The sequence below is a fragment of the Hevea brasiliensis genome, chromosome 1, assembly GCF_030052815.1.
Source record: "Hevea brasiliensis isolate MT/VB/25A 57/8 chromosome 1, ASM3005281v1, whole genome shotgun sequence".
Lineage (NCBI taxonomy): Eukaryota > Viridiplantae > Streptophyta > Magnoliopsida > Malpighiales > Euphorbiaceae > Hevea > Hevea brasiliensis.
Genome location: NC_079493.1, coordinates 125,969,191 through 125,993,131, shown reverse-complemented (window position 1 = coordinate 125,993,131; position 23,941 = coordinate 125,969,191). Strand labels below are relative to the sequence as shown.

The 23,941-nt window shown below is 31.7% G+C and overlaps 2 protein-coding genes and 1 pseudogene across 2 annotated transcripts in view; 2 read left to right on the top strand and 1 right to left on the bottom strand.

The window, feature by feature from the left end:
* The first annotated feature begins 2,905 nt into the window (after positions 1-2,905).
* On the top strand, positions 2,906-3,702 carry LOC110633145 (protein CYSTEINE-RICH TRANSMEMBRANE MODULE 6-like). Its single transcript, XM_021781644.2, has 3 exons — positions 2,906-3,070; positions 3,174-3,333; positions 3,503-3,702. Exons 1-3 carry the CDS (start codon positions 3,037-3,039, stop codon positions 3,546-3,548), a joined length of 240 nt encoding a protein of 79 aa, XP_021637336.2. The 5' UTR covers positions 2,906-3,036; the 3' UTR covers positions 3,549-3,702.
* A 942-nt stretch (positions 3,703-4,644) lies between these two features.
* Positions 4,645-14,285, top strand: LOC110633123 (glutamate receptor 2.1-like; annotated as a pseudogene).
* Positions 14,286-19,422: 5,137 nt separating this feature from the next.
* The window catches only part of LOC110633146 (glutamate receptor 2.7), a 29,907-nt gene continuing 25,388 nt past the window's right edge, over positions 19,423-23,941 (bottom strand). The window contains 5 exon segments of the mRNA XM_058151997.1: positions 19,423-20,093; positions 20,319-20,737; positions 20,824-21,139; positions 21,331-21,433; positions 21,435-22,653. Of these exon segments, the coding sequence (XP_058007980.1) occupies positions 19,659-20,093; positions 20,319-20,737; positions 20,824-21,139; positions 21,331-21,433; positions 21,435-22,653 (2,492 nt within the window). The 3' untranslated portion in view covers positions 19,423-19,658.

The window sequence follows — 23,941 nt, the reverse complement described above, 5'->3', positions numbered from 1 at the left end:
TAGCATTTGCAGGTGGACTCAGGGCTGAATTTCCCAAATTCGTTTTCATGTAAATGTGATGAAGGCAATCGTGCAGCAGATTGATTGGCTAATATGATTTCAAGCAGTAATTGGGCCGCTGAAGCTAGACAGAAGCAATCATTTAATCCTGGAGCTTTTATTTAAAGCATAAGCATAGGCACATATCCAAGTACAAGCACTGTTCCCCTAAAGCTTGGGATGGCCCAAACTCTCTCTTTTGTTGAAAAGAAAACCAATACAATTGCTTTCTTAGCACAAAATTTTCAAGTTGACTAGCTTAGCGGAAACTGTTAATCAATGGGTTTCGCGTTCCAGAAAAAGGAAATTAATTGGAAGGAACCTATTTTAACATACTGTATTGACCTGATGAATTGCGTTTCAAACTTCAAATAATAAGAAAAAGAGGTGGATCTGAATTCCTTGCATCAGTAGTTATTAGTCGTGCAATTCACTTGGGAGCAAACAAGTGTTATTTAGAATTGGAAATGTCAAATTCTCAGAAAAATAAAAATTTCATAAAGAAAATGACCTGGGAATGCATCAAACTACAAATCTGCGATCTTTCAAGTTACGTACAGCCGCAATTTTTGAATCCTTCCCTTTTTGGTTTTTATATATAAATAATAGATCTTCTGTACTATAATCCCCATGCATTTAACTCTCGAAGCCTGTACTTTCTACTTTCTCTGTTATTGTTTGCCAAGTTTCTTGTGAGATCCTTTGGGTTTCAAAATGAAACGAGCTCCAGGTAATTTTGGAAGTCTATAAATACCATAGCAGCATTATATCAAGTATATATATATTCCTATTCTGGTTCATAATTTGCCTGAAATTCAAATTCAAGATTTTATGGTATCGATTAATAAGAATTATTTGAATTTTATGGTTTCTGTTTTCTAGTTTTTCAAACATATTCGGTTTGGTTTGTGGCTTGAGTAGGTTTTTCACTTAGATGGTGTTTAGTTCATAATTGATAGCAGACACTCAAACAGATAAATTAGAGTATTTAATAAACTTAAAAGAATAAAATTGATAGCTGATGGATAACGATATAGGGCCTGTTGAATACAGCTGATAACATTTAGCTGATAGTTGTTATTGTTAGCTGGTAGCTGATGATAGCTGATTTATGTTAAGTATTTGGTAAAACTTTATGACTAATAAGAGTATATATTATATAATTTATTTTATTATTGAAATAAATATAAAATTATAAATTTATTATATTATATTATTTATTTTATTATTAAATTAAATATATAATTATTAAATTAATATATGATATCATTTATTATATTATTAAAATAAATATATAATTATTAATCAATTATATTATATCATTTATTTTATTAATGAAATAAGAAAATAATTAAATTATTTAAAAAAATAATTAAATAATTTAAAAAATATAGATAAAATAATAAAGTAAGTATTATTTTTGATAAAAAAAACTTATAATTAATTTTAAGTTTTTAGATATAAATAAATATTTTATATTTTATGGTATTAATAAAAAATATTTAAAAAACATTAAAATACGTTAATTAATATGTTAAAATTATAAATAAAAAAGATAAAAATATTAATAATATCAATTGATAATATGGTGAAAATAAAAAATAAAATCAAATCAACTAATGAAAAATAGCTCTAAAAATAGAGTTGATACAAATTATATCTGATATAGAGCTGATACAAACATGAGTGATGTCTATAAAAATAACGAGTTAATTATTCAAAAGGGCTCTTGATGCAGCATGATTATTTGGAAAATTATTATACATATTAAAATATGTACGCCTATTTAATATAAAATTGGCGCATCATTTAAAATTATGATAAATCTTATTCAAAGATATGAGACAATCCATCTCTAAATATGATATTATAATTTTTTTTTATTAATGAAGTGTATGAATTATTTGATAAATCCTAACGTAGATAAGAATTACCATGTTCCCAAAGAGAAAGTAGAAGTATGGGCTTATCTGAGCATTAACTCAATTCATCATAAGCTTGTTTGGCCCACATTACCGCCATTAGTGCTCGAGCCAATTTTTAATAGAAAAATTATTTTTTAGTTTTTATATTATAATAAAATAAATAATTTAATCTTTATATTTTAAAATATATTAATTCATATATTTTCGTTTCCTATTTACTATTCTTAGCTTTTACTGTTAAATATAAATATTTTTATTTTTAAGTGTTACTGTTATTAACACTTTTCTTTCTTATTAATATTTTTTAATTTTTTTTAATAACGATTAAATTATTAAAAATAAATGAAGAAATTATATAGTCAATGAAATAAAAAAAAATGGTAAAGATTAAATCATTAATTTTAATGTAATTAAGAAATTAAATAGTAATTTATTCTTTTCCATATCGACTTATTCCGCGTTAAGATTCTTTTTAGACAAAAATAACATTCAATTTGTATGATGAACATTGCAAGAGTCCTGCACCTCATCTAGAAGAACCCTATGAATGGAACCTTCTGTCTATTTTCCAAGTTGACACAATTGAAAAACCAAGAACAAGACCATTTCTTCCTTGGAAATTAATGCACATATCAAATTATATCAACCCAAAAATACGAATTTTTATTCTGAAACTAATCTGTATATATACATCGAGTTTATTATAATAATTGATTATGATAAAATTTATATAAAATTCATCACAATCAATATTACATTAATTTTATTATATAATTTTTTCGAAAACAGCAATCTCTCTTAGTCCCGTATGACATTTATAGTTATAAAAAAAAATTATTCTTTATTAACTATTCATTGTCTATGCATGCATTAAAAATAAAATAAAATAAAATAAAATAAAATAAAATAAAATAAAGCAGCCATTTATGAAGATTCCCACACCCATACCCATTTTAAGCAGCATAAAAACAACCCCTATCCAACCCCAAAGTTGAACTTCATTTCATTTCCTCCACTCCCTTGCTTAAGGTTTTCTTGTTTCGTGTAATCTAAAATATAGTTTGGTTTAGAAATGAATCACCATAACCAACAACAAGAAGCTCCAGGTAAATTCTATCAAATCCTTTCTTGGAATTCTATTCTCTGGTTTAAGTTTGTACTCTAACAGCAAATATATTAATGGGTTGCTATTATTTATTTTGTAAATAGTGGTGTATCATCCACCAAGTGAGGTCCAAGGCCACCATCAAGGTCCTTTTGTTGCTCCACCTCCACTTGGTTACCCTATGAAAAATGGTCCTGGACATCCCCAACAGTCTCCCCCTGCCCCATCAAAGACTCAGCATAGGGGTGGATTTTGCAGAGGATGGTAATAATTCACTCTACTTCTCTTTTCTTGGTACTTTGAGAATTCTTATAAGGGATAAAAATTGTCAGAATTTGAATCCTAGCCCTCCTGCAGTTCTATTTCTCTCTCTCTCTTTCAATTAATGAGGTTAACAATTACTTGAATTTTCTTGTTTTCCTCTGTGACACAGTTGTGGTGGGTTATGTTGCTGCTGCCTCCTGGATGCATGCTTTTGATAAGGATTCATTCTTCATTGTATTAATTAATTATAACTCTCAACTTCCTTCTAGTATTTATAGGAGATTCTCATTGTTAGATTATGTTTCTGCTTATGTAAATTATTATTTTGATTCTTTAATCACAATAATTAATAATACATTTTTTTTTTAAGTTTCTCTTATAATTTTTTAAGAATGCTCTTACGATTTTTACTTTTCCTTCCTTAAGAAACTCTATTATCTTTTTAATTTGGAATATTTATTATGCTTTTTTATTACTTAACAAATGAAAATCAAAATTAAAAAAATTATGGTATTTATCTATTTTGATATAATTAACTTAATCAGCACTTGAATTCAAAATCTCATAATTTTGAAAATATTCTGATACTGTTAAACTAAATTAATTATTAATAATATGTAATAATTATAAATAATAATGATGTTATGCAACAAAAATGTGAAATAAATCATTTATGTCTATTTTAAAAATAAAAAATAACATAAGCTAACCATTTAATAATAATCCACTTAATAGTCCCTCCTTATAGGCCTATTTCTATTTCTATTTATACATGGTTTAAGTAAATGAAATTAATATAATTATAATAATAAAATTTATTTTTTTAATATATTTTTTATTTATATAATTTTATTAAAATTTAAATAAGTTATGTTATTAAATTATTTTTTTGAAAATGATAAATTTTTAATTTTATTATAAATTAAGTAAAAATATATTAAAAATTAATTATTATTTTAAAAAAAGAGATCTATAATTTAAGATACATTAAAAAAAAAAAAAAAAACGCGAGCTTTGCATAGTGTTTGGAAATTTGGGATAAGTGAAAGGCAAAGTCTCTCCCACAAGCAGCATACAAGGAAATCCCTGTTCCGGAGTAATGTATTTATTCCCGGCTTTCCAAACATCTCCCAATCCCCATACGTTAAAACCTAAACCTCTTTACCCAATAAATTATTAAATGCACTTGATATATTATTTCCCATCATTATATAAAATATATTTTTTATATTATAATTTTTTTTAATAAAAAAAAATAATATTTTTTGAATACTCGCCATATATTTAATAATTATCCCCCTCACGCTTGGTCGCCTAGCATTCTCTCCCCCCTCTCTCTGTCTCTCTCTCGCTCTCTTTCTGTCTCTCTCTGTGCAAATGGCTGCACTCCATGTCCACACTCTTTACCACAAGACAACAACTCTCTCATCCATCTTTAAAACACAAGCTTCATCATCATCTCGCTTTTCTTTTCCTCTCTCTTCCTTGAAAACCCATAAAGAGAATTCTCTCTTTTCTGCCACCAACACCACCCAGAGGAGACCCTTTTCTCTCTCTACTCGGCCAAGAAGACTGCTTTGCAGACCCCCTCAGGGAAAGTATGTTAGAGAAGACTACCTTGTGGTGCGCTCTCCAAAAATTGCTTATAGTTGGGTTTGGTTTATTTTTTCTTTTTAATTGTAAATTTTGCTTATCTACGTGTTCTAACTTGTTTCTGAGAAAAATTTAGGAAAAGAAAAGAAAGCTAATTTAAGTATTTGTGGATTTCATATTTGTTTTTGGGAAATAGGAAGATAATCTATTTAGCTCTTTTTCCCTTTTACTGGGATTTTTGAATTTTGCAATCCTAATTCACCCACTGCTTATTTTGGGTGGGCAGAAAAAGAAGTCTGCACAGGAGATACAGGAGTTGGTAAGGGGAGAGAGAAATGTGCCCCTCATCATTGATTTTTATGCAACGTGGTGTGGACCATGTATTTTGATGGCCCAAGAACTTGAAATGGTATGCTTCAATTTTTCTTTGAACAATTTAATGTATTCTAGCTTCTTCTTTTTTTTTTTTTTTTTTAATTTTTCTATTGGCAGTTTCCTGCATCAAATATGTTAAAAATGTGGAACGGGATTTTTAATCAGTAGTATAATTGGCAGTATTATCAACTACATTGAGGACATGGTATGGTAATATCATTGGCATAAGCATCATGGTGAGCAAATTTATTGATTAATGCTCTTGCGCAAAACAAAAAGAAACTGTGCATGCTCTTGAGCCTTACCTCAATTTGTATTGGCAGAGATAGATAGAGCAGGTGTTGGTTTGTCTTATGTTAGCCTAAGGGAATGAAAAGAGCCTTTTCCCAACCCAAAACAAACCAGAGCATAGTTAGTTGACAATTGCTTCTGTCATTTCTTCTGCGCAGGTGTGCTGCTTCAAGTTAGCATCACATTCTTTAAGTATTTGGATCACATTGTTATGGAAACTATTCAACATGCATTTGAAGGTTATCCTTTGTTGTACAAATAGGTGGGTTTTGTAGGTCTACTTCGTTTGAGTGGAAAAATTAGGTCTTCGAATGCAGATCATTGCTGATAGTGGGCTAATCAAGTATCTGTCTTAGTAATTGTGTTATTTGTACTCTTTGCTATGAATTACATCATATGAGATCAATGAGGTACAGGCTGCAATGTGATTTCTCCATAAGTAGTGTTCAAGTCGAAGATAAAGGGGAACATTTTGGTGTACAGGGGTGGTCTTCAGGAGTATCAAAGTTCATTTGCACTGTAGATTTAATTAGTATGAGTTTTATGGAACCATTTCCAGAATCTAAAAACTCTAAAGCATAGGTTTGGTCTGGAGTTTTTGGAAATTAAGTTTTTGAGATGACATTGAAAAATTTTATTATAGTTGTGCATTTAGTGAAAAATTATTGTTAATTTGTGAAATCCATGACAACTTCACAATAAAGGAAAGCAGCTTCTTTCCCTTCTTTCCCCTTGCTGTTCCTATTGTCATTCCATTTTTTTTCATTTTTCTAAAATTTTTTTAATACGTTATAGATTATTCTCATGTGAAAAAGATGGAACACTCTAGCCTCTGTGTTCTCATGCCATGCAAATTTCTTTGTCCTTTATACACTCCATGGCCTAATCTGGCGAGTCACGGGTGAAATGTTAGCCCTTAGTCAGCAGCTTCTTTGGATAGAATGCTAGGTCTTGTTGTATAATAAGGTTGGAAGGTTGGTATATGTTACAGAGATCACCAAGTTCGCACAAAAATTCTGTAGCTACTTTGTGTTTTCTGGGTTGGAAATCAAATCCTAGATAAAAGAGAATATTTAAATTTAATGAGAATTTCATATAAAATTAATTGAGGAATAAAATTGTCTTAACATTATTAGGTTATGAGAAATGAATAAATAAGTATCTCTCTTGTGAAATGACTTTAATTTACTTAGAATAACAAAATTGAACTGTATCTTCTGGCATTCTGCATTGCAGCTCTGGTAGTTCAACACAAAATCGATTATGAGATGATCTTGCCCTTGTGCAAATGAGAGAAATTGAGCTTGTGTGCTACCATTATTTTTGTACAGCAACCCATACATTTTCTAGGGCTGTTAAATTTGTTTTGTAGCCTTTTTGTTCCCTGAAAACTGATCTGTTGTCAGTCAATTTCCTAGTTGTTGCCCTTCTAAGTTCTAACATGTAAATTTCTACCATACACAACCACATCTGTCTTCACCTGGTAGTCACTTTGATTGCCATGTAGAATGCCCTTTAAGATGCCATAATCTATATTTTGTATGGTTTGTTATCATCTGACATGTGATGTTGGCTTAATTTAATTTTATGGAAATCTCATAACTCAAAGTTATCTTCTACAGCTTGCTGTGGAGTACGAGAAAAATGCAATGATAGTTAAGGTTGACACTGATGATGAGTATGAATTTGCACGTGACATGCAGGTAATTCCAAATATCAATTTTCTTTACTACTTAGATCAGTCTTTGTTGCATCTCAGTTTTGTCAACTAGACATGTTAAATTCAGTCAAGTTGTAAAATTTTTTGGTTTTCACTTGTATGATAAGATAAACAATTTCAAACAAAGTTTTCATCTATCAGACAAATCCATTTCTTATTAAAGTTATTCAGAAGCTACTATATATTCAAGAACGTTAATTTCATGAAAGTCAAATTTTGATACATGGAACCTTATGTGCCTCAGGTTCGAGGTTTGCCAACACTGTTTTTCATCAGTCCGGATCCTAAAAAGGATGCAATCCGGGCTGAAGGGCTCATCCCAATACAGATGATGCGTGACATCATTGATAAGGAGATGTGAAGGACCAATATGAGGGCACATCCCAATACAACAAGAGATTGATCCGCTGATGAATCAAATGAGGTCCTAGTTTTTGCTGTAGATGACCTGTTCCAGGACCAATTTGCTGCTTGTTGCTCAATGATTCATGTATTTCGAGAACTGTTGTGTAATTGTGTTACAAATGGCTAATGAAGTAATGCATGTTCCCCTGTTAGGCATTTGTATAATGATCAAATCTTGTGTCTCAATTAGCCAAATACCAATTAGACTATCTAGAAGCTGAAGAACCATATATATTCGGTGATCTCAGCTAGATAGCCGGGGATATTGGTGTCTCTTTTGGATCCTTGGAGAATCTGGAATAAGCCAGACATATGATGAAGATGAAAGAAACAATCGAAATGTTGATGGGATTATCAGCATGTCGACTGTGATAGCTATATGCAATAGTGAAGAAAATGCGTTGACACAGGACACAAATGAAGCCAAAAACATCAAGGAAAGTATAGAATGGCTGGTTACTTGGATACTCGAACCAAAATCTCAGGCCCTGCTTTTTCAAGATAACCTGTTGCTTTTAAGCCTTGGAGGCGAATTCAATCACAGAAACAGCAATGGCAATAAGAGAAACCACTATTGCAGTCCATGCTTATTGGGTTCGTGAGGAGAGGCAATTCGATCCAAAACCACCAACAAAATCTCGAGGACGAGGATGGTGAATATAGAGATCCACTCCAAATGGTGAATATTTTTCAGTGTAGGTTATTTTACGTATTTACTAAGATTTAAACTACAAACATCATTACTCTTTATGATTAATTAAGTTATAATAATCTTAAGAGTTAGTTCAATTGACAAGTATGATTGCTCCCGACCTTGTTGATTAGAGTTTAAACCCTAATTCTAAACCATAATTTTTTTTTAATTTCTTAATTCCAACGTGAAGTAAAATTTAAAATATCTTGTGATACCACCTTATTGTAATAATATAAAAATTTCGATAAATGTTTGATATAGATATTATTTATATTTATACTAGTAAAAATATATAATGAATAAGAACAAAATTATTTAAATATTTCATATTAAAATACATAATTAATAAAGCTCGAGCTTAAGCTAGACTTCACTATGCCAAGTTAAGTGGGAAAAGAAAGCTTATTATTAGTCTAAAATTATTGATTATTTTTTACGGTAAAGGATTAAGAAAATTAAACATGGATAAGACTACAAAACTTGAGAGTTTCAACATTCATCAATCCACTGAGCACTTCTGACGTCCAATTTAGGACTAATTTTTATTCAATATTTACAACGTATTATGTTTATTAATTTACCATATGTTAGTAATTTGCCCATTTTTTAAATTTTAATATGTTTATATAAAAAATGATGTAATTGACAACAATGATGACATTTTCTATATTTTAATTTATAAAAATTTTGAAAAGAGCATGATTTAGACATTGATATATATTGGAGTTGCGATTGAGAAAGTAATTTTTTTAAAAATATATTAATTAAAAAAATTAAAATTTAGTTTAAAATTAAATTATTTTTTATAATTAAAATAAATCTAAAATAAAAAAAAACGCTATGTTTTTTTTAATTTTTTATTACCTTATATTTTGTTTAATAATACTTAACTCAACTCAGTCTTTATCTCAAAATTTATTGGAGTTGGCTATATAAATTCTCTTTCTCCATTCTAAATGATTTTAGGTTAAATTTTCAGAAATTTGTTATTTGATAATACTATTGTTGATTTTTTTTTTGTTGAGTAAGAGAATTGGGAAAGTGAAACTAATCTTGGATTTGCAAGGTGAGCAGTATGTTTCTATTATCTACTAGATTAAGTCAGATTAGATAAAATTATCATTAAACTTACATTGCTGTTGAGAATATATAGTATTTATATAAATAATAATTTTTTTTTCAAACATTGATATTTTCCTGAAAAATAATCTTTGATTCTGAATTTATTTTAAGATTTTTCTAAAATTTAATAATAATAATAATAATAATAATAATAATTCAAGATTCAAATATAAGGGAAAACGGCCTTGCATTATTAAATTGCAAGGGTAAGAGGGAGGTTATGGAGTACGGATGGTTAATTCAATCATTGCCTTTCCTACAAAACCATGTTGGTAAAATGAGGGGAAAAATTAATTAGAGAACCTAATCTAATTTGTTAGCGTAATTGCCTGATTTAAGCATGTATTTCTTAATTACCCTTATAAATTTTCTTGTAATATAAGTCATTGATTTGTTCTTCTTTTGGACCTATACATTATAAATACTTGACGTAGATATTGCTTACATATTTTTTTACGTAAATATTTAATTAAAATTTATGAAATTACTTAGATATCTCATTCCAAAATTTTAAATGAGGAAGTAATAGAAAAATTCTTATCAATGTCAACCAATAAGAAATCAGTACATCAAAATTTTACATTTATGTACGGAAAGTATAGATATTATTTATATTTGTGTACTGCTAGCTGCTCTATATATGTATATGCTTGCACGAATACGTGCATTTTATATGGATTTTCAACAAGCCAAGCATAAACCTCCGAGTATCTCAGCAGGCCAAGAGAGAAATATGAGAAAGAACCCTTTGAAACCTGTTTTCTTTGTCTTCTTCTTTCTTCTGTTTATGGAAATGGTTGGGATCATGGCACGAGACATGAGGATCCAGGTGAACGTAGGGGTGGTTATTGATAATGAGTTTAATAATTGGATTGGGAAGGTGTGGTTAAGCTGTATCAACATATCTTTATCGGACTTCTATGCTTCTCGAGGTCGTCACTATAAAACCAGGCTGCTCCTGATCAACGCCAGGGACTCCAAGAAACATGTTGGTGGTACAGCTGGAGCAGGTCTCATATCTTCTCTCTTACTTCATCTCTCTCTGATCTCTGCGTTTTGTTATCTGTTTAATCTAGTACTGAATCATTTGCTAGTTCAGTTGGACTCAGAATTGGCATCCTTTGCATCAAATCAATGATCAAATTGATAATCATAATTGGGAAATGGTATTGGAATTTAACTAGAGTTCTATTCTCGTAATCTTATAGTTTTAAAGATATTTCGAATAATTCTTATATATATAAACATATTTATAAAGATAGTTAATACGATCTTTAAATATTTTTAAGATATTTACATAAAAATAAAACACATATAATATTGATTTAATTATCTATCTTGCTTTACTAACATATTAAAGTTTGCTAAAATTCTTTATATTTGACTTGTTAGTTGACTGCTTGTGTGTTTGCACATATAAATGTTATCATTTTTAAAAGTTTTATGCTTTAAAAGATAATTTTTATAGCTTAATATATTTTAAAAGATTTTTTTTTTATTTTTTAATTAAAATCCCATTAAATTAAGTGTTAAATTTCTATTTTGCTAAATGCATGGCAAGTTATTATTAATCTCTACTCAAAACATGTCATAAATCTTCCTCGAAACATTTAGCAACTTATAGTGAATTCTTTTTTAGGCTTTCATATATATAAATATAGATATAAATTTTAAAATTAATTATCTAAGTAAATTAAACAATTACTTTTGCTAAACATGAGATTACAACTAATTAAAATAAATTTTGAAATATGCATATACTTTAATATATCATAATAAATTTTAATGTGGTGATATTCTATTAATTAACTTTTTTAAGCAAAATATTCCAAAAAAATCAGCAATTATTGATTTTTTTTTAGTGGAATTATTGATTTTTTTTTTCCAACAGCTTTGGACATGATAAAAAATAAGGAAGTGCAAGCAATCCTAGGACCAACAACATCAACACAGGCCGCCTTCATTATCCAACTTGGGGAAAAAGCTCAGGTTCCCGTTATATCATTTTCTGCATCAAGTCCTTCTCTCAACTCCGTTCAAAGTCCTTACTTTTTCCAAGCAACCCAAAATGATAAAACTCAAGTAGAAGAGATAACTTCAACAATTCAAGCCTTTGGATGGACAGAAGCAGTGCCCATCTACATTGACAATGAATATGGAATGGGAATTCTACCCTACTTAATTGATGCTCTACAAGCCATTGGTATCCATATCCCTTACAATAGTGCTATTTCCCCATGGGCTAGTGATGATGAAATCATGGAAGAGCTTTACAACTTGAAGAAAATGGATGCTAGAGTTTTCATTTTTCACATGTTTCCTTCTCTTGGTGCTCGGCTTTTTTCCAAAGCAAAAGAAGTTGGAATGATGACAGAAGGCTATGTATGGATCATGAGTGATGGGATGACTAACTAACTGAGTTCTTTGGATCCTTCAATTTTTGATTCAGTTTACGGGGTCGTGTTAGGTGTTAAACCTTACGTTTCAAAGACGAAATAGGTTGAAAATTTTCAAGATCAATGGAAAAGGAAATTCAATTTAGATTATCCTGACATGATTGATGTTGATTTGAACATCTATGGACTTTGGGCTTATGATGCTGCCACTGCTTTGGCCATGGCAATTGAGAAAGTTTTTGGTAATGGGAACTTTTGCTTCCAAAAGAAGAACATTTCTAGCAATTTAACAGATCTTGAAACTCTTGGAGTTTCTGAAAGTGGTCCAGAACTTGCTCAAGCATTATCAAACACCAGTTTCAAAGGCCTAACAGGAGATTTTCATTTTGTTAATCAACAATTACAGCCTTCACCGTTTCAGATAGTTAACATAAATGGCAAACCAAAAGCGATTGAACTTTCGATAAAGGAAAAAAGGCTTGTCAGAAAATTACATGCAACAACAAATCCAAGAGAGAATTCTCCTAGTCTTGCACCTAGTGCACAGCCAATGGATTTAACTTGTGTTCCCATGGAGTTGGAGATTCAAAAGAAAAACTGGTTGCGAATAGGTGTGCCAGTGAAGGAAGGCTTCCTTGAATTTGTGAAGGTGAGAAGAAATCTATTATTACTAACAAGACTACAGTCTCTGGATATTGCATAGATGTTTTTGATGCTGCAATGAAAGGATTACCAAACGCTCCACCTTACTGTTACATTCCCTTTGCCAAGCCTGATGGTGAGAGTGCCGGAAGCTACGATAAGTTGGTTTATCAAGTGTTCATAGGGGTACAAACAGCTCCTCATCTTTCTCTTCTTAATTGATTTTAATATGCAATATTTTGATTCTGAAATATAATTCAGTGCATTGCACCAGACCAATGAATAATTGACACGTAGTTTGATTGATTTGTACTCATTCATAAGTGGCAATGACTCATTGATTTGATGCATTACGCGGAGTAGGCAAAGAATTTTACTATTTATAATTACATTCTTTGATGATCTTTCTAGCAGAACTACAGTGCTGTGGTAGGAGACGTCAGTATTATCGCCAGCAGATCCCATCATGTCGACTTTACGTTGCCATACATGGAATACGGTGACATAAAAATGATTGTGACGGCTAAAGACAGCAACAAAACATGGGATTTCTTGAAGCCTTTGACATGGCAACTCTGGCTGACCAGCATTTGTTTCTTTGTTTACACTGGATTTGTGGTCTGGGTTCTTGAACACAGAACAAATAAGGATTTTCAAGGAATTTGCACTGGCTTCTGGTTTGCCTTCTCAATCATGTTTTTTTCATTTCGTAAGTCCTTCATCTTTCCAAGTTCTCTTGAATAATTACAATTTGAAGTACTTAAATTGGAAACATCAAAAAGCAATGAATCAAATTGATTATATTTGATGAATTAATGCTGTCTGTAATTACAGAGGAGAGAGTTAACAGCAAGTTGACAAGAGTAGTGGTGATCATAAGTTGTTTTGTTGTACTCCTCCTCATTCAAAGTTACACAGCAGCTTTATCGAGCTATCTAACTCTTCAGCAGCTTCGACCTAGCATTAATGATGTAAATGAGCTTATTAAGATGAAGGAGAAAGTTGGGTACCAAGAAGGTTCTTTTGTTTTCCGAATCCTGAAAAGCTGGGGTTTTGACGAATCCAAGCTCATAGCCTATAAGTCTGCTAAAGATTGCAGCAACTTGCTATCAAAAGGAAGTAAAAATGGTGGTATTGCTGCTGCTTTTGAGGAAATGCCATATATAGACTTCATTCTGGAACAAAATTGCTCCCAATATGAAGTTCTTCAACCTAAATTAAATAATCAACAATTTCAAACTGATGGGTTTGGCTTCGTGAGTTCCTCCTCTCCATTTTTTCGTTGCCTCATGCAGATCTATATATATAGTTGGTTTAATTTTTGTCAATTATTTCAATTTATCCTTTACTTTCAGGTTTTCCCAAAAGGTTCTGATTTAGCACCGGATATTTCGAGGCAAATTTTAAGTTTGATAGAAACCGAAAGACTTAAGCAAATAGAAAAGAAACGGTTTGGCAGATTACAAAAGGATTGTTCTGCTGATAATAGCACCAGCAACAATGATTCTAACAGACTTGATCTTGATAGCTTCTGGGTTCTATTCTTGTTTGCTGCAATAGCTTCGTTTTTAGCCCTCATGATTCACGCTGCTAAATCTGTTTGTTGCGAGAAGAGAACAGAAGAGAAGAGAACAACAGAAGCAGCAGCAATGGCCGAAAACGTCAAGAGGAGGACTAGTTTCACCAGGATGGTCTAGTCATGTAGTTCCTAAATAATTATTGAAGGATGTGTATGTGCGCAGAGAGCACTGTTTATAGACTCCTTATGTTGTCTAAACTTCTGTAAAGGAAATAAACTGGATTTGGCCTTTCATCTTTGAAGCTCAGTATATATCTAACCTACCAGATAGTTTTCAAGCCTAACGTCAGCTGCAAGTGTATTGTGGGCTAATTAATCTCACAATTAGCTATCAGTAAATTGTGGATTTAAGTCTAAATTCAGGGTTCTGTCATGTGCTAATCAAATGCAATTGGCCCAATTTAATAAAGTCCAACGAGTGTACACTGTTTTCTTGCTATGTTTGTGATTGTATATTGTTCAAAAGTTGTTTTTCATTTTGACATAAGAATTTCAAGAGGGAATGCAATAATAAACATAGAAACTCCGAGCAAAACAAAGCAAAGAAGAAGGGTTTATTCTATTCAAGTCCAGTTAAATCAAGTTTGAATACAATGTGTATTCGTAAAATTGGATCAAATTTTATAAGATTTAGCTCAAATATAATAAAATTTATGAGATCATTGGTGTAGAATTACAAAAAAAATTTCTTTTATAAATCAAATATATATATATATATATATATATATATATATATATATATATATATATATATAAAAGTCATAAAATTTTATGAAATTTATTCATATAAAATAAAATATTAATCGAACTTATCAGATTGAGTGTTTATAATTTTTTTAAAAAAATTATTATCTAGACTCTTTCATTATATATCTAAAATATAAATATATGATAATCATATATTTGATAAGTAAGTTACATAATATATCTTATGTTTTGAGTTTAGAATAGGCCGAGACAAAGTAAAATTTTTTTTTTCTTACAATTTACACAATTAAATATCTAAAAGCAAGAAAAAAAATTATTAACTACTATCTTTTACTCACATAAATTTTATAGATTTATCTTTTATAATTTATAAAAATACTCATAACTATGTGCCTATTTTAATATACCATATATATACTTAATAATTTCTAAAAATAATAATTTCTATATATAAAACTTGAGAGTGGTTGGTTATCGCAAATCCATTCATACTTAGACAGACTCTTATGCTTTATTGGCTTGGCAGGCAGAGAAATCAGCCTAAGACACTCCTTTGAGAATCTTAGTAGAATTGGTCAAAGTCAAAATTAAGATTGGTCAATAATTAATTTCAATCTCTGTATACCAAATACGACCAATCCTATTTGAAGATAAATCACAACTTGGAATTCAAGTATTTTATTATGGATATTTCCTTTTTGTAAAAAATAAAATAAATAAATTCAGTTCTTAAATTTCATATTTAGTAAAATCATTAAATATGCTTGTAATAATATTTTTTTATTCAAATAAATATAAATTTTATTTTCTTTATGATATGTATGAGATGCAATAATCTTATATGCGGGGGCGGAGGGCGGACCCACAGCATGCCTTGCCCCCCTACCGGCTCTCAAATTTTTTTTTTTTTTAAGTAGATAAAGCTCTAAATCTGTGGATATTTATTTTCGATAAAAAAAAAAAATAATTATAAGGCTCTTGACTCCCTTTCACCACTAATTTTTTAATTGTCATAATAATAATAATAATAATAATAATAATAATAATAATAATTTATAGAATTGAAATATTATTTTGCTAAAAATATTTTAAAAATGAACCATATAATAATTTAATATTATAAAATGTGAATATTTGCTTAAAATACTCAAGAAATAAATAAAAAAAATTAAAAATAAAGATATAAAAAAGGGACAATTAGAAATGAGAAGAAAAAAAATAAAATTAAATATTATACATACTTTTTGATATCTCTTTACTTAATTTGCTTCTTAACTTAATTCTTAAATCTAAATTTTTTATAATTTTTATTTTCAATTTATAAGTTGGGGTTTGTAATTAGATAGAAAAAGAATTCAATCATTTTACCTAGCTAGGATTCAAATAATTAATTCAAAATTTTAGATATTAATCCTTTCATAAATGGTACTATTATTATTGTTTTAGTATCAAATTAACTTTTTTTTTTTTAATTTGCCTTCTTTTTCATTTTTGTCTTTAGCTTATTTGATAAAAATGTCTAAATGAATTTATGTTTTTATGTGCTTCAATTTATAAGTGATTAATTGATAGTATTTTTTTTTTATGATATACAGTAAGTTCTTGATCGATAAAATATAATCAATTTAGTATTAGAATGAATATACTACAAAATCTTCATAATTTAAGATATGTGCATCAATAAATTTATGTAATGGTCTATTTAATATAAATATTATTAAATTTGTATTGTTTAAATATTTTTTAAAATTAATTATTTGAATATTTATTGAAATTTATATTGCTTATTTTAATAAATAAATGTTGATTATTATTTAATAAAAACGTAACACCCCTAATTTTTAAATTTATTATTTTGTGAGTAAATATCAATATTTTATTTTATTTAAATTTTAGGAAATTATTTGAAAATTTTCTGATTTTAGAAATCGGGTTCGATTTTCCGAAACTATAAAACTTTGATGATTTTTAAAAATTAATTTAAAGACTACATGGCAAAACTAAAAATATATTTGGACTTTATGAATTTTTCTGAGTTTTCTAGAATTTTTTCAAAATTTTTGGGCCTCGTTTTCAGTTCCAAGGCAGAGTAAAAATTTAAAATTTTGTATCTTGAATCGGACCGACCGAATCAAACCGGACCGGATCGGACAGATCGAATCGAACCGGCCAGCTCCTTTTCTTCTTCCTCCACGCGCGTCCCCTACCCCTCTTCCTCTCTTTCCTGTTTTCTCTCTCCTCCCTCCTCCCCACGCTGCGCCACCACCATCCAGCCCTCCCCACCTCGCTGGCGCGCCGCCCCAGCCATCCCCTACCACCGACCGGCCTTCCAGGCGGCCGAAAATGAGGCGCGAAGAGACACGACGGCTTCCCGGCCAAAATTCGGCCGATCCAACCACCGATTGGACCGGGTCTTGTATCAAACATCATCTACACCTCGAGAGCTTTCCATATACACCAAGAACACTAAAATCCATTGAGCGGTTTGATCAATTTTTGTCCGAAAAGTTTTAGCCCATTTCGACTTTTGGGCTAGATTTCTCGCAAATCATTAACCTCACGAGAAAACCGAAAGTACCAGAGCGCTCCACTCGTCTAGAGCTTCGCGGCAATATAAATTTTAAAATTTTTCGACATTGTTTTTCGATAGGCCCCACGAAACTTCGTAGTGTTTTTACGAGCATTAAATGAGCTTAGAAAATTCTGTAAAAATTATATACTAACCCCGTGTTGTGGGCTTCGTGTAGGTACTTTCAATTCGTGAAAATTCGACAGTTACCCCAATCTGTGAATTTCCGACCAGACAGACAGGCTACCAAAAAAGTCTAGGAATTAGGTCAAGATTTTGGCTACCCCATCGTTGTCAGACATTCCGAACGCGTTCCCGAGATCGGAATCGGTATAGGTAAATCCGAACCTTACTTTTTCTTAATTTTCTAGTGTTTCAATGGGATTAAAAAACCATTAAATATTCGTGGTAGCTTAGAAAATTATGATTCTTTTTGCATTAGCTTAGTAATATTGCTAAGGAACGCGAGGCAAAGTTTTAGAATTTTTAGAGCTTATTTGAATAGTTTTTGCAAAAAGGGTCGGTTATAAGAACTAAACTGTAATTTTACATATTATGATTGATGACTGTTTAGATGGGCCCAGGAGGGGCTGTGTGATATGATTGAGTTGTGGGTGTATGGTTTGTGGATATAGAAGCGCGTTTTAAGCCATTTTGCAGGTTGGGTAGGTCCTAGATATAGGGAAGACTCTGTCGGATTTTCGACACGACTTATGACATCTTTGGTCTTTTTCTTAGTTTGTATTGAGTCAGATTTATTAAATGATTGTAATAAAAATTGTCAGGTGAGTCGAGACAGCCTTCCTCCTCCACCCAGCCGCCACAGTGACTTCGATTGAGTCTGTGAGTAAAATATTAATTTTAATTGTAATTTCGATATTATTATATGTTCAAGCATGCCCATGCATCACTTATATGTATATATCTATGTAGTTAAACTCTAGGCACGTTTTATGTTGCATTTACAACTGTTAAAGTGCCCTGGATGTGTTTGTGATAATTTAGAGCAGTGTGCGTGTGTTGGCGTGCGTGTGGTATAGTGTTGGATATGGACAAGACGGGTAGACACGGCTTGAAATCCTCGCTGGGACCCGGTCCTTCGGGGTAGACACGGCTTGAGTTCTTCGCTGGGACCCCGTATTGATTTATTTAGCGAAAGTCCGGCTTGAGTTTTTCGCTGGCAGAGGTTGGATTAAAAGGGCTTTATAGGGGGATCCGCTCCTATATATTTATGGTTTGACCTTATCGAGTGTGTGAGTGCTCTAAATTACCTTTTTGCTGTTATGATATGAAAATATTGACGATGTTGCATTTCACTCTACAGGATGCATTAGTTTTAGATAGCTATAGAGATTATGGTTAAAATTGACATTTTACTCTCTGAGTCGAACGCTCACTCCTGTTCATTATTTTTCCAGGTTACAGGAGGATTATTGTTGTGGTTAACTTGCTTTTCTTCTTCGAAGGTCATTTATTAATGTTTGTATAATTCTGTTAACTCCTAGAATTTCTGCATGTGTTAGAAATATTTATTTGATTTGGGTCTGCAATATAATTTACCATGTTGGAGTTGTAAACTTATTATATGCATGTATGTTGGACTGGATGAGGGAGCTGAGCTCCCATTTGACTTTATGTTATTATGAGTATGTGGAGGGTGAGCTGAGCTCCCCAATTGATTTTATATTGTGTTTATAGGTCGGGCGAGTCAAAAACTCATCGTTAAAAGGTTCATTTTATTGTCGGACTCTGTCCGGTTGAATTCTTGAAATTGGGCCCAAATAGACCTTAGAGTTGGGTTGAGGAATAGTTAGGCTTACTATGGGCCTCAGGAGCTTTAGGCTAGCCCAGATCCTAGTGCCGGTCCGGCCCATAAGTTGGATCGTGACAAAAAATGTAATTTATAAATTTTTATAAATTGTAATAATTACACGACTGTTTAAATTTTGGCAATCTAAATACATAACCTTCCCATATGGCATATACCTTCCCATATGCCAAGCTTTTTCCTTGTATTTACGACTACTTCTAGAGAAGTTATATATTACATCAATTTTTCATATATATAGAATAATTTATAAGAAATGGAAAATTACAAATGTCAAGCAGTGTTATATATTGATAACTATAATTATTTAGGCGCAATTTGGTATGACTTGTTATTCTTGATGGCCTAGTTTTGAAGCCTTTGCCTGTTTAGACTTGAACCAGCATGCTCTGCCGAGTCAGAATTAATGTACCCCTTGTTCTCCACGGGGATGTTCTTGGACTGTATGATTTGGAGCACCTAGTCCAGGTGCACTGGTGAGAGCAGGACTATTAAAGCCTCTTTTCCTGGAAGCAAGCGAGAAGTACTTCTGAAAGATTGTTAACAAATCAAGAATTCTACTTAACATTGAGATTCTTGGATTGATCAGAACTTGTCTGTTTTCGTAAGCAATCATGGCCATGTATGTCAGAAGAGCTAAAACTGAAATCATTCCAGCAATCAAGAACAGGCCTTTGAAACTATCAAGGCCAAGTCTATTAGAAACTGGGTCGCTACGAACTGAACAACTGGCGTTGCCAAACCATTCATCTTCTAATTTCTTAATTTCACCATTCTCTTTCAGTGCTAAGATTGCTCTTGATACATCAGGTACCAAAGAAGAACCTCGAGAGAAGACCTGAAAACACACATAACAATGAGAAACCACTAACTCATATAATAGAAGGAAAGTTCTTTGCCACTTCAGCAATATTACGCCAAACAAATTAATGATTGCCAACTGTACAAAGAGTGTAGAGCGTTAATTTATTCATTTATCGAGGATCAAACAATCATAATACGGGAGGGAAATTCTTGCCAAGGCTGATTCACCATAGTGGTCTGGAAATAGCAAAGTACTTACAAAGCCAAAGCCGCTGGTCATATATTTTTGAAGATCCATAGATTCAGCCATGGTATATTTGTCACAATGTTCTGCTAGAATGATATTCAGATATGGTGCTTCGTCAATAGCAACAGCAATACCTCCATTTTCATTTCCTTTTGAAAGAAGTTGGTCGCATTCTTCGGCCGATGAATATGGCAAAAGTTGAGATTCATAAAAGCCCAAGCTCTTTAGAAATCCACGAACGGAAGAACCACTCTGGTAGCCCACATTCTGCCTCTTCTGAATGAGCTCATTTAGATCGTAAGCATTAGAATTCAGCTGTTGTACTGTAAGGAAGCTAGATAAGGCAGCGGCATAACTTTGCGTGAGGACAAGGCCAACAAAACACCATGTGATTACCACTATTCTAGCCAAATTGCTGATCACCTTCTCCCCTGCAATGATTGGAAACAATTATGGATTCTATGTACATTTAGCTATCATATCTATCACAAATTTCAAACAGGTGAAGGAAAATTACGATGAGCAAAAACCATGGTTGAAAAGGAAAACCAAATGCTAGTGCCTATTTGACGCAACGGAGGTCCTTGAAAATCATCATTTATTCTGTGTTCCAGGACCCAGACTACTAATCCAATAAAAACGAAAAAACATATGCTTGTGATCCAAACGCCCCAAGTTAAAGGCTTCAAGAAAACCCAAGTTTTGCTATTCGTGTGGTCTTGGGTCGGCACAATCATTGATAGGCCGCCACTTTCCAAGAATGGCATAGTATAGTCAACATAGTACGACCTGCTAGCTAAGATACTTGCGTCTCCCACAACAGCATCAATTTTCTGTTAGCAAAAGAATAACAAAAGCCACATGTGAGAAACGTACGCCCAATCCAACCCAAAAGCCTAATTAGTTTATGGTTTCTTTTGTTATTTTTTTTCAATGCGCAATGTAACATACATATCAGTATAGGAAAGAAAAAAAAAGGGTGGGGGGGGGGCGGCGGGTGCGCGGCAGATAAATGGAGTTTTACCCCTAGGTAGACTTGGTAGATCATATTGTCGTAACTTTCAGATGAGAGGATGAACTCATAACTTATAGCATATGGCAACATCTTCAGTACATTATTAAAAACCTATGCAGTATCCTGAGACCGTTTGAATGTTAGTATGAGGATCTTTTTTCACGGTCACCAATTGATTGAACCTATTCCTTACTGGAACTCCTACTCGCAATACTCTTCCATTCCTCATAACCATACCCTTGGGAATGAGAGTTGAATCCCCTGGCCATATAATAGGTGCAAGACCAGAAGTAGAAGTAGGGCTTTCTTTGCCAACTGTATTATTGGAGGAATTTAATTTTCTGACAAGCCCCTTTCCTGCTGTCCAAAATCCAACCCCCCTTGCTCCCTCGTCATTCATATTAACTACCTGGAATAATGATGACTGTAACTGTCCATTGACAAAAAGGAAATCACCTGTGAGGCCTCTGAAACTAATACTTGACAATGCCTGAACAAGGTTTGGACCATGTCTAGAGACCCCAAAACTCTCAAGACATGTTGTCGAATTGCTAGTAACATTTGCCATTTGAAAGCTTAAGCTTGTGGTACCAGCTGTCTCAACTGCCATGGCAAGTGCAGTCATAGCATCATAAGCCCATAGTCCGTTAATGCTCAATTCAGCATCAACCATGTCAGGATTATCACGATAGAAATTCTTTTTCCATTGAACTCGAAAATTCTCTCTCTCTATTGTATTTGGAACATACGGTTTTACTCCTAATACCCCTTGCATTGAATCCAGAGCTGAAGGATCCGATGCACTCAACAAATCAACCATCCCATCACTTAAGATCCAAACATATCCTTCAGTCAACATTCCAACTTGTTTTACTTTGGTGAAAAATCGAGACCCCAGAGAGGGAAACAGGTGCACAATGAAAACTCTGACTTCCATTGTCATCAACTTGTAAAGCTCTTCCTCAATTTGTTCATCACTAGCCAGTGGAGAAATGGCACTCCAGTAAGAAACACGGGTACCGATTGCTTGTAAAGCATTAGTTAAGTAAGGGATCAGTCTCTCTCCAAATACGTTGTCAACATAGATAGGCACTGCTTCTTTCCATCTGAAAGCTTGAATTATTGCACTTATGGCTTGTGCTTGATTTGCGTCACTTTGTGTAGCTCGGAAAAAGTATGAACTATGGACAGAAGTAATGGAAAAACTAGATGCAGAAGAAGATATAATGGGCACCCGTGCTTTTTCCCCCAGTTCAATGATGAAATTGGCCTGCAATGATGTTGTTGGTCCTAATATTGCTTGCACTTGAGTATTTTTTATCAAGTCAAGTGCTATGTTTTGAAATCAAGACAGGAAAACAATCACAAATTGAGTTCCACCATACTAATTAATGAATGTTTATGAAAAAGAATAAAAAGATCATTGAAAATAAACTATAATTAAAATATTCAGAGGAATATCACACAAGAGAGTTGCATTCAAACATTTTTCCATTTTCAAATAAAAGTTATTTTTTTCTGCTAAAAGGTAGAAGTTTGTTTTAAGGGAAAGTAAAAAATTTTTCTTATATATATATGTTTTCGCATCGCGCCAATTAAATTTAAGAACTCGTTTTTCCATATCTATCTTTATAATCTATATTAACGTTAAAGTAAAGAAAGGGTGACAAAGGATACAGACGGGTTGCTGAGTTTTTGGGTTTATTTTTTTGGGTTTGCAGCTCGTCTGGGATAAAAGGTTACAGACGGGTTCTTGTTGAAACAGAAAATTTGTGGGTGGCCTCTTCTTTGACATGTAGCAAGAGCTTTATTTAGCACAATTCTTGTTTGGAGCATAGTAATTTCTCCAGCATTAGAGATCTGTTGAAGAGGGATTGGGTGGTGAACATCAAGCATGCGTTTAGGGAATGTAATTTTGACGCTGATTGGTTGGCCCATCTTGGTCACTCCTTACAAATAGGCGTGCATCGGTTTGAAGTTCCTCCGGCGAGTCTTTGTGGTCTTCTTGTGCATGATGCTTGTAGCGTTGCTAATCCCACGAGCTGTGTGAACAAATCTGTTCTGTTTGTCTTTTTTTTTTCCCTTTCTTCCAAGAAAAGGTGTTGTTTATTTTATTTTCGAAATTGTTGAGTTTTTTTTATCAATTAATAATTAATATTAATATATTTTTCAATTTAATTATAAATTAATATTTTATATAAGTATTAATTATGATATTGCAAGTAGAACTATATTAATTATATACACTATATATTACTTTTTTTTATTTTTTTACATTTTAATTAGACTAATTAATATATTTTTAAATTTAATTGAAAGTTGATATTTATATAATTGTTAATTATGTTTTTCCTTCTCATTTGTATCAATGAAATTAAGATAAAGTCGAGGAATTAATATTAACTATTAGATTATTAGATATTTGTAGAATTATTAGTAAAAATGATTCAATAAATTTTTAAGTAATTAATAAATGAATTATTAATTAAAAGACACTAATAATAAATGAATTAGCTTAAGAAATTATGAAATAATTGTATTCTATAATTTTTTTAGCACAAAATAATAATAAAAGAGGAAAATTTAATGAATTCTGAAATAATTAATAAATCACTATTAA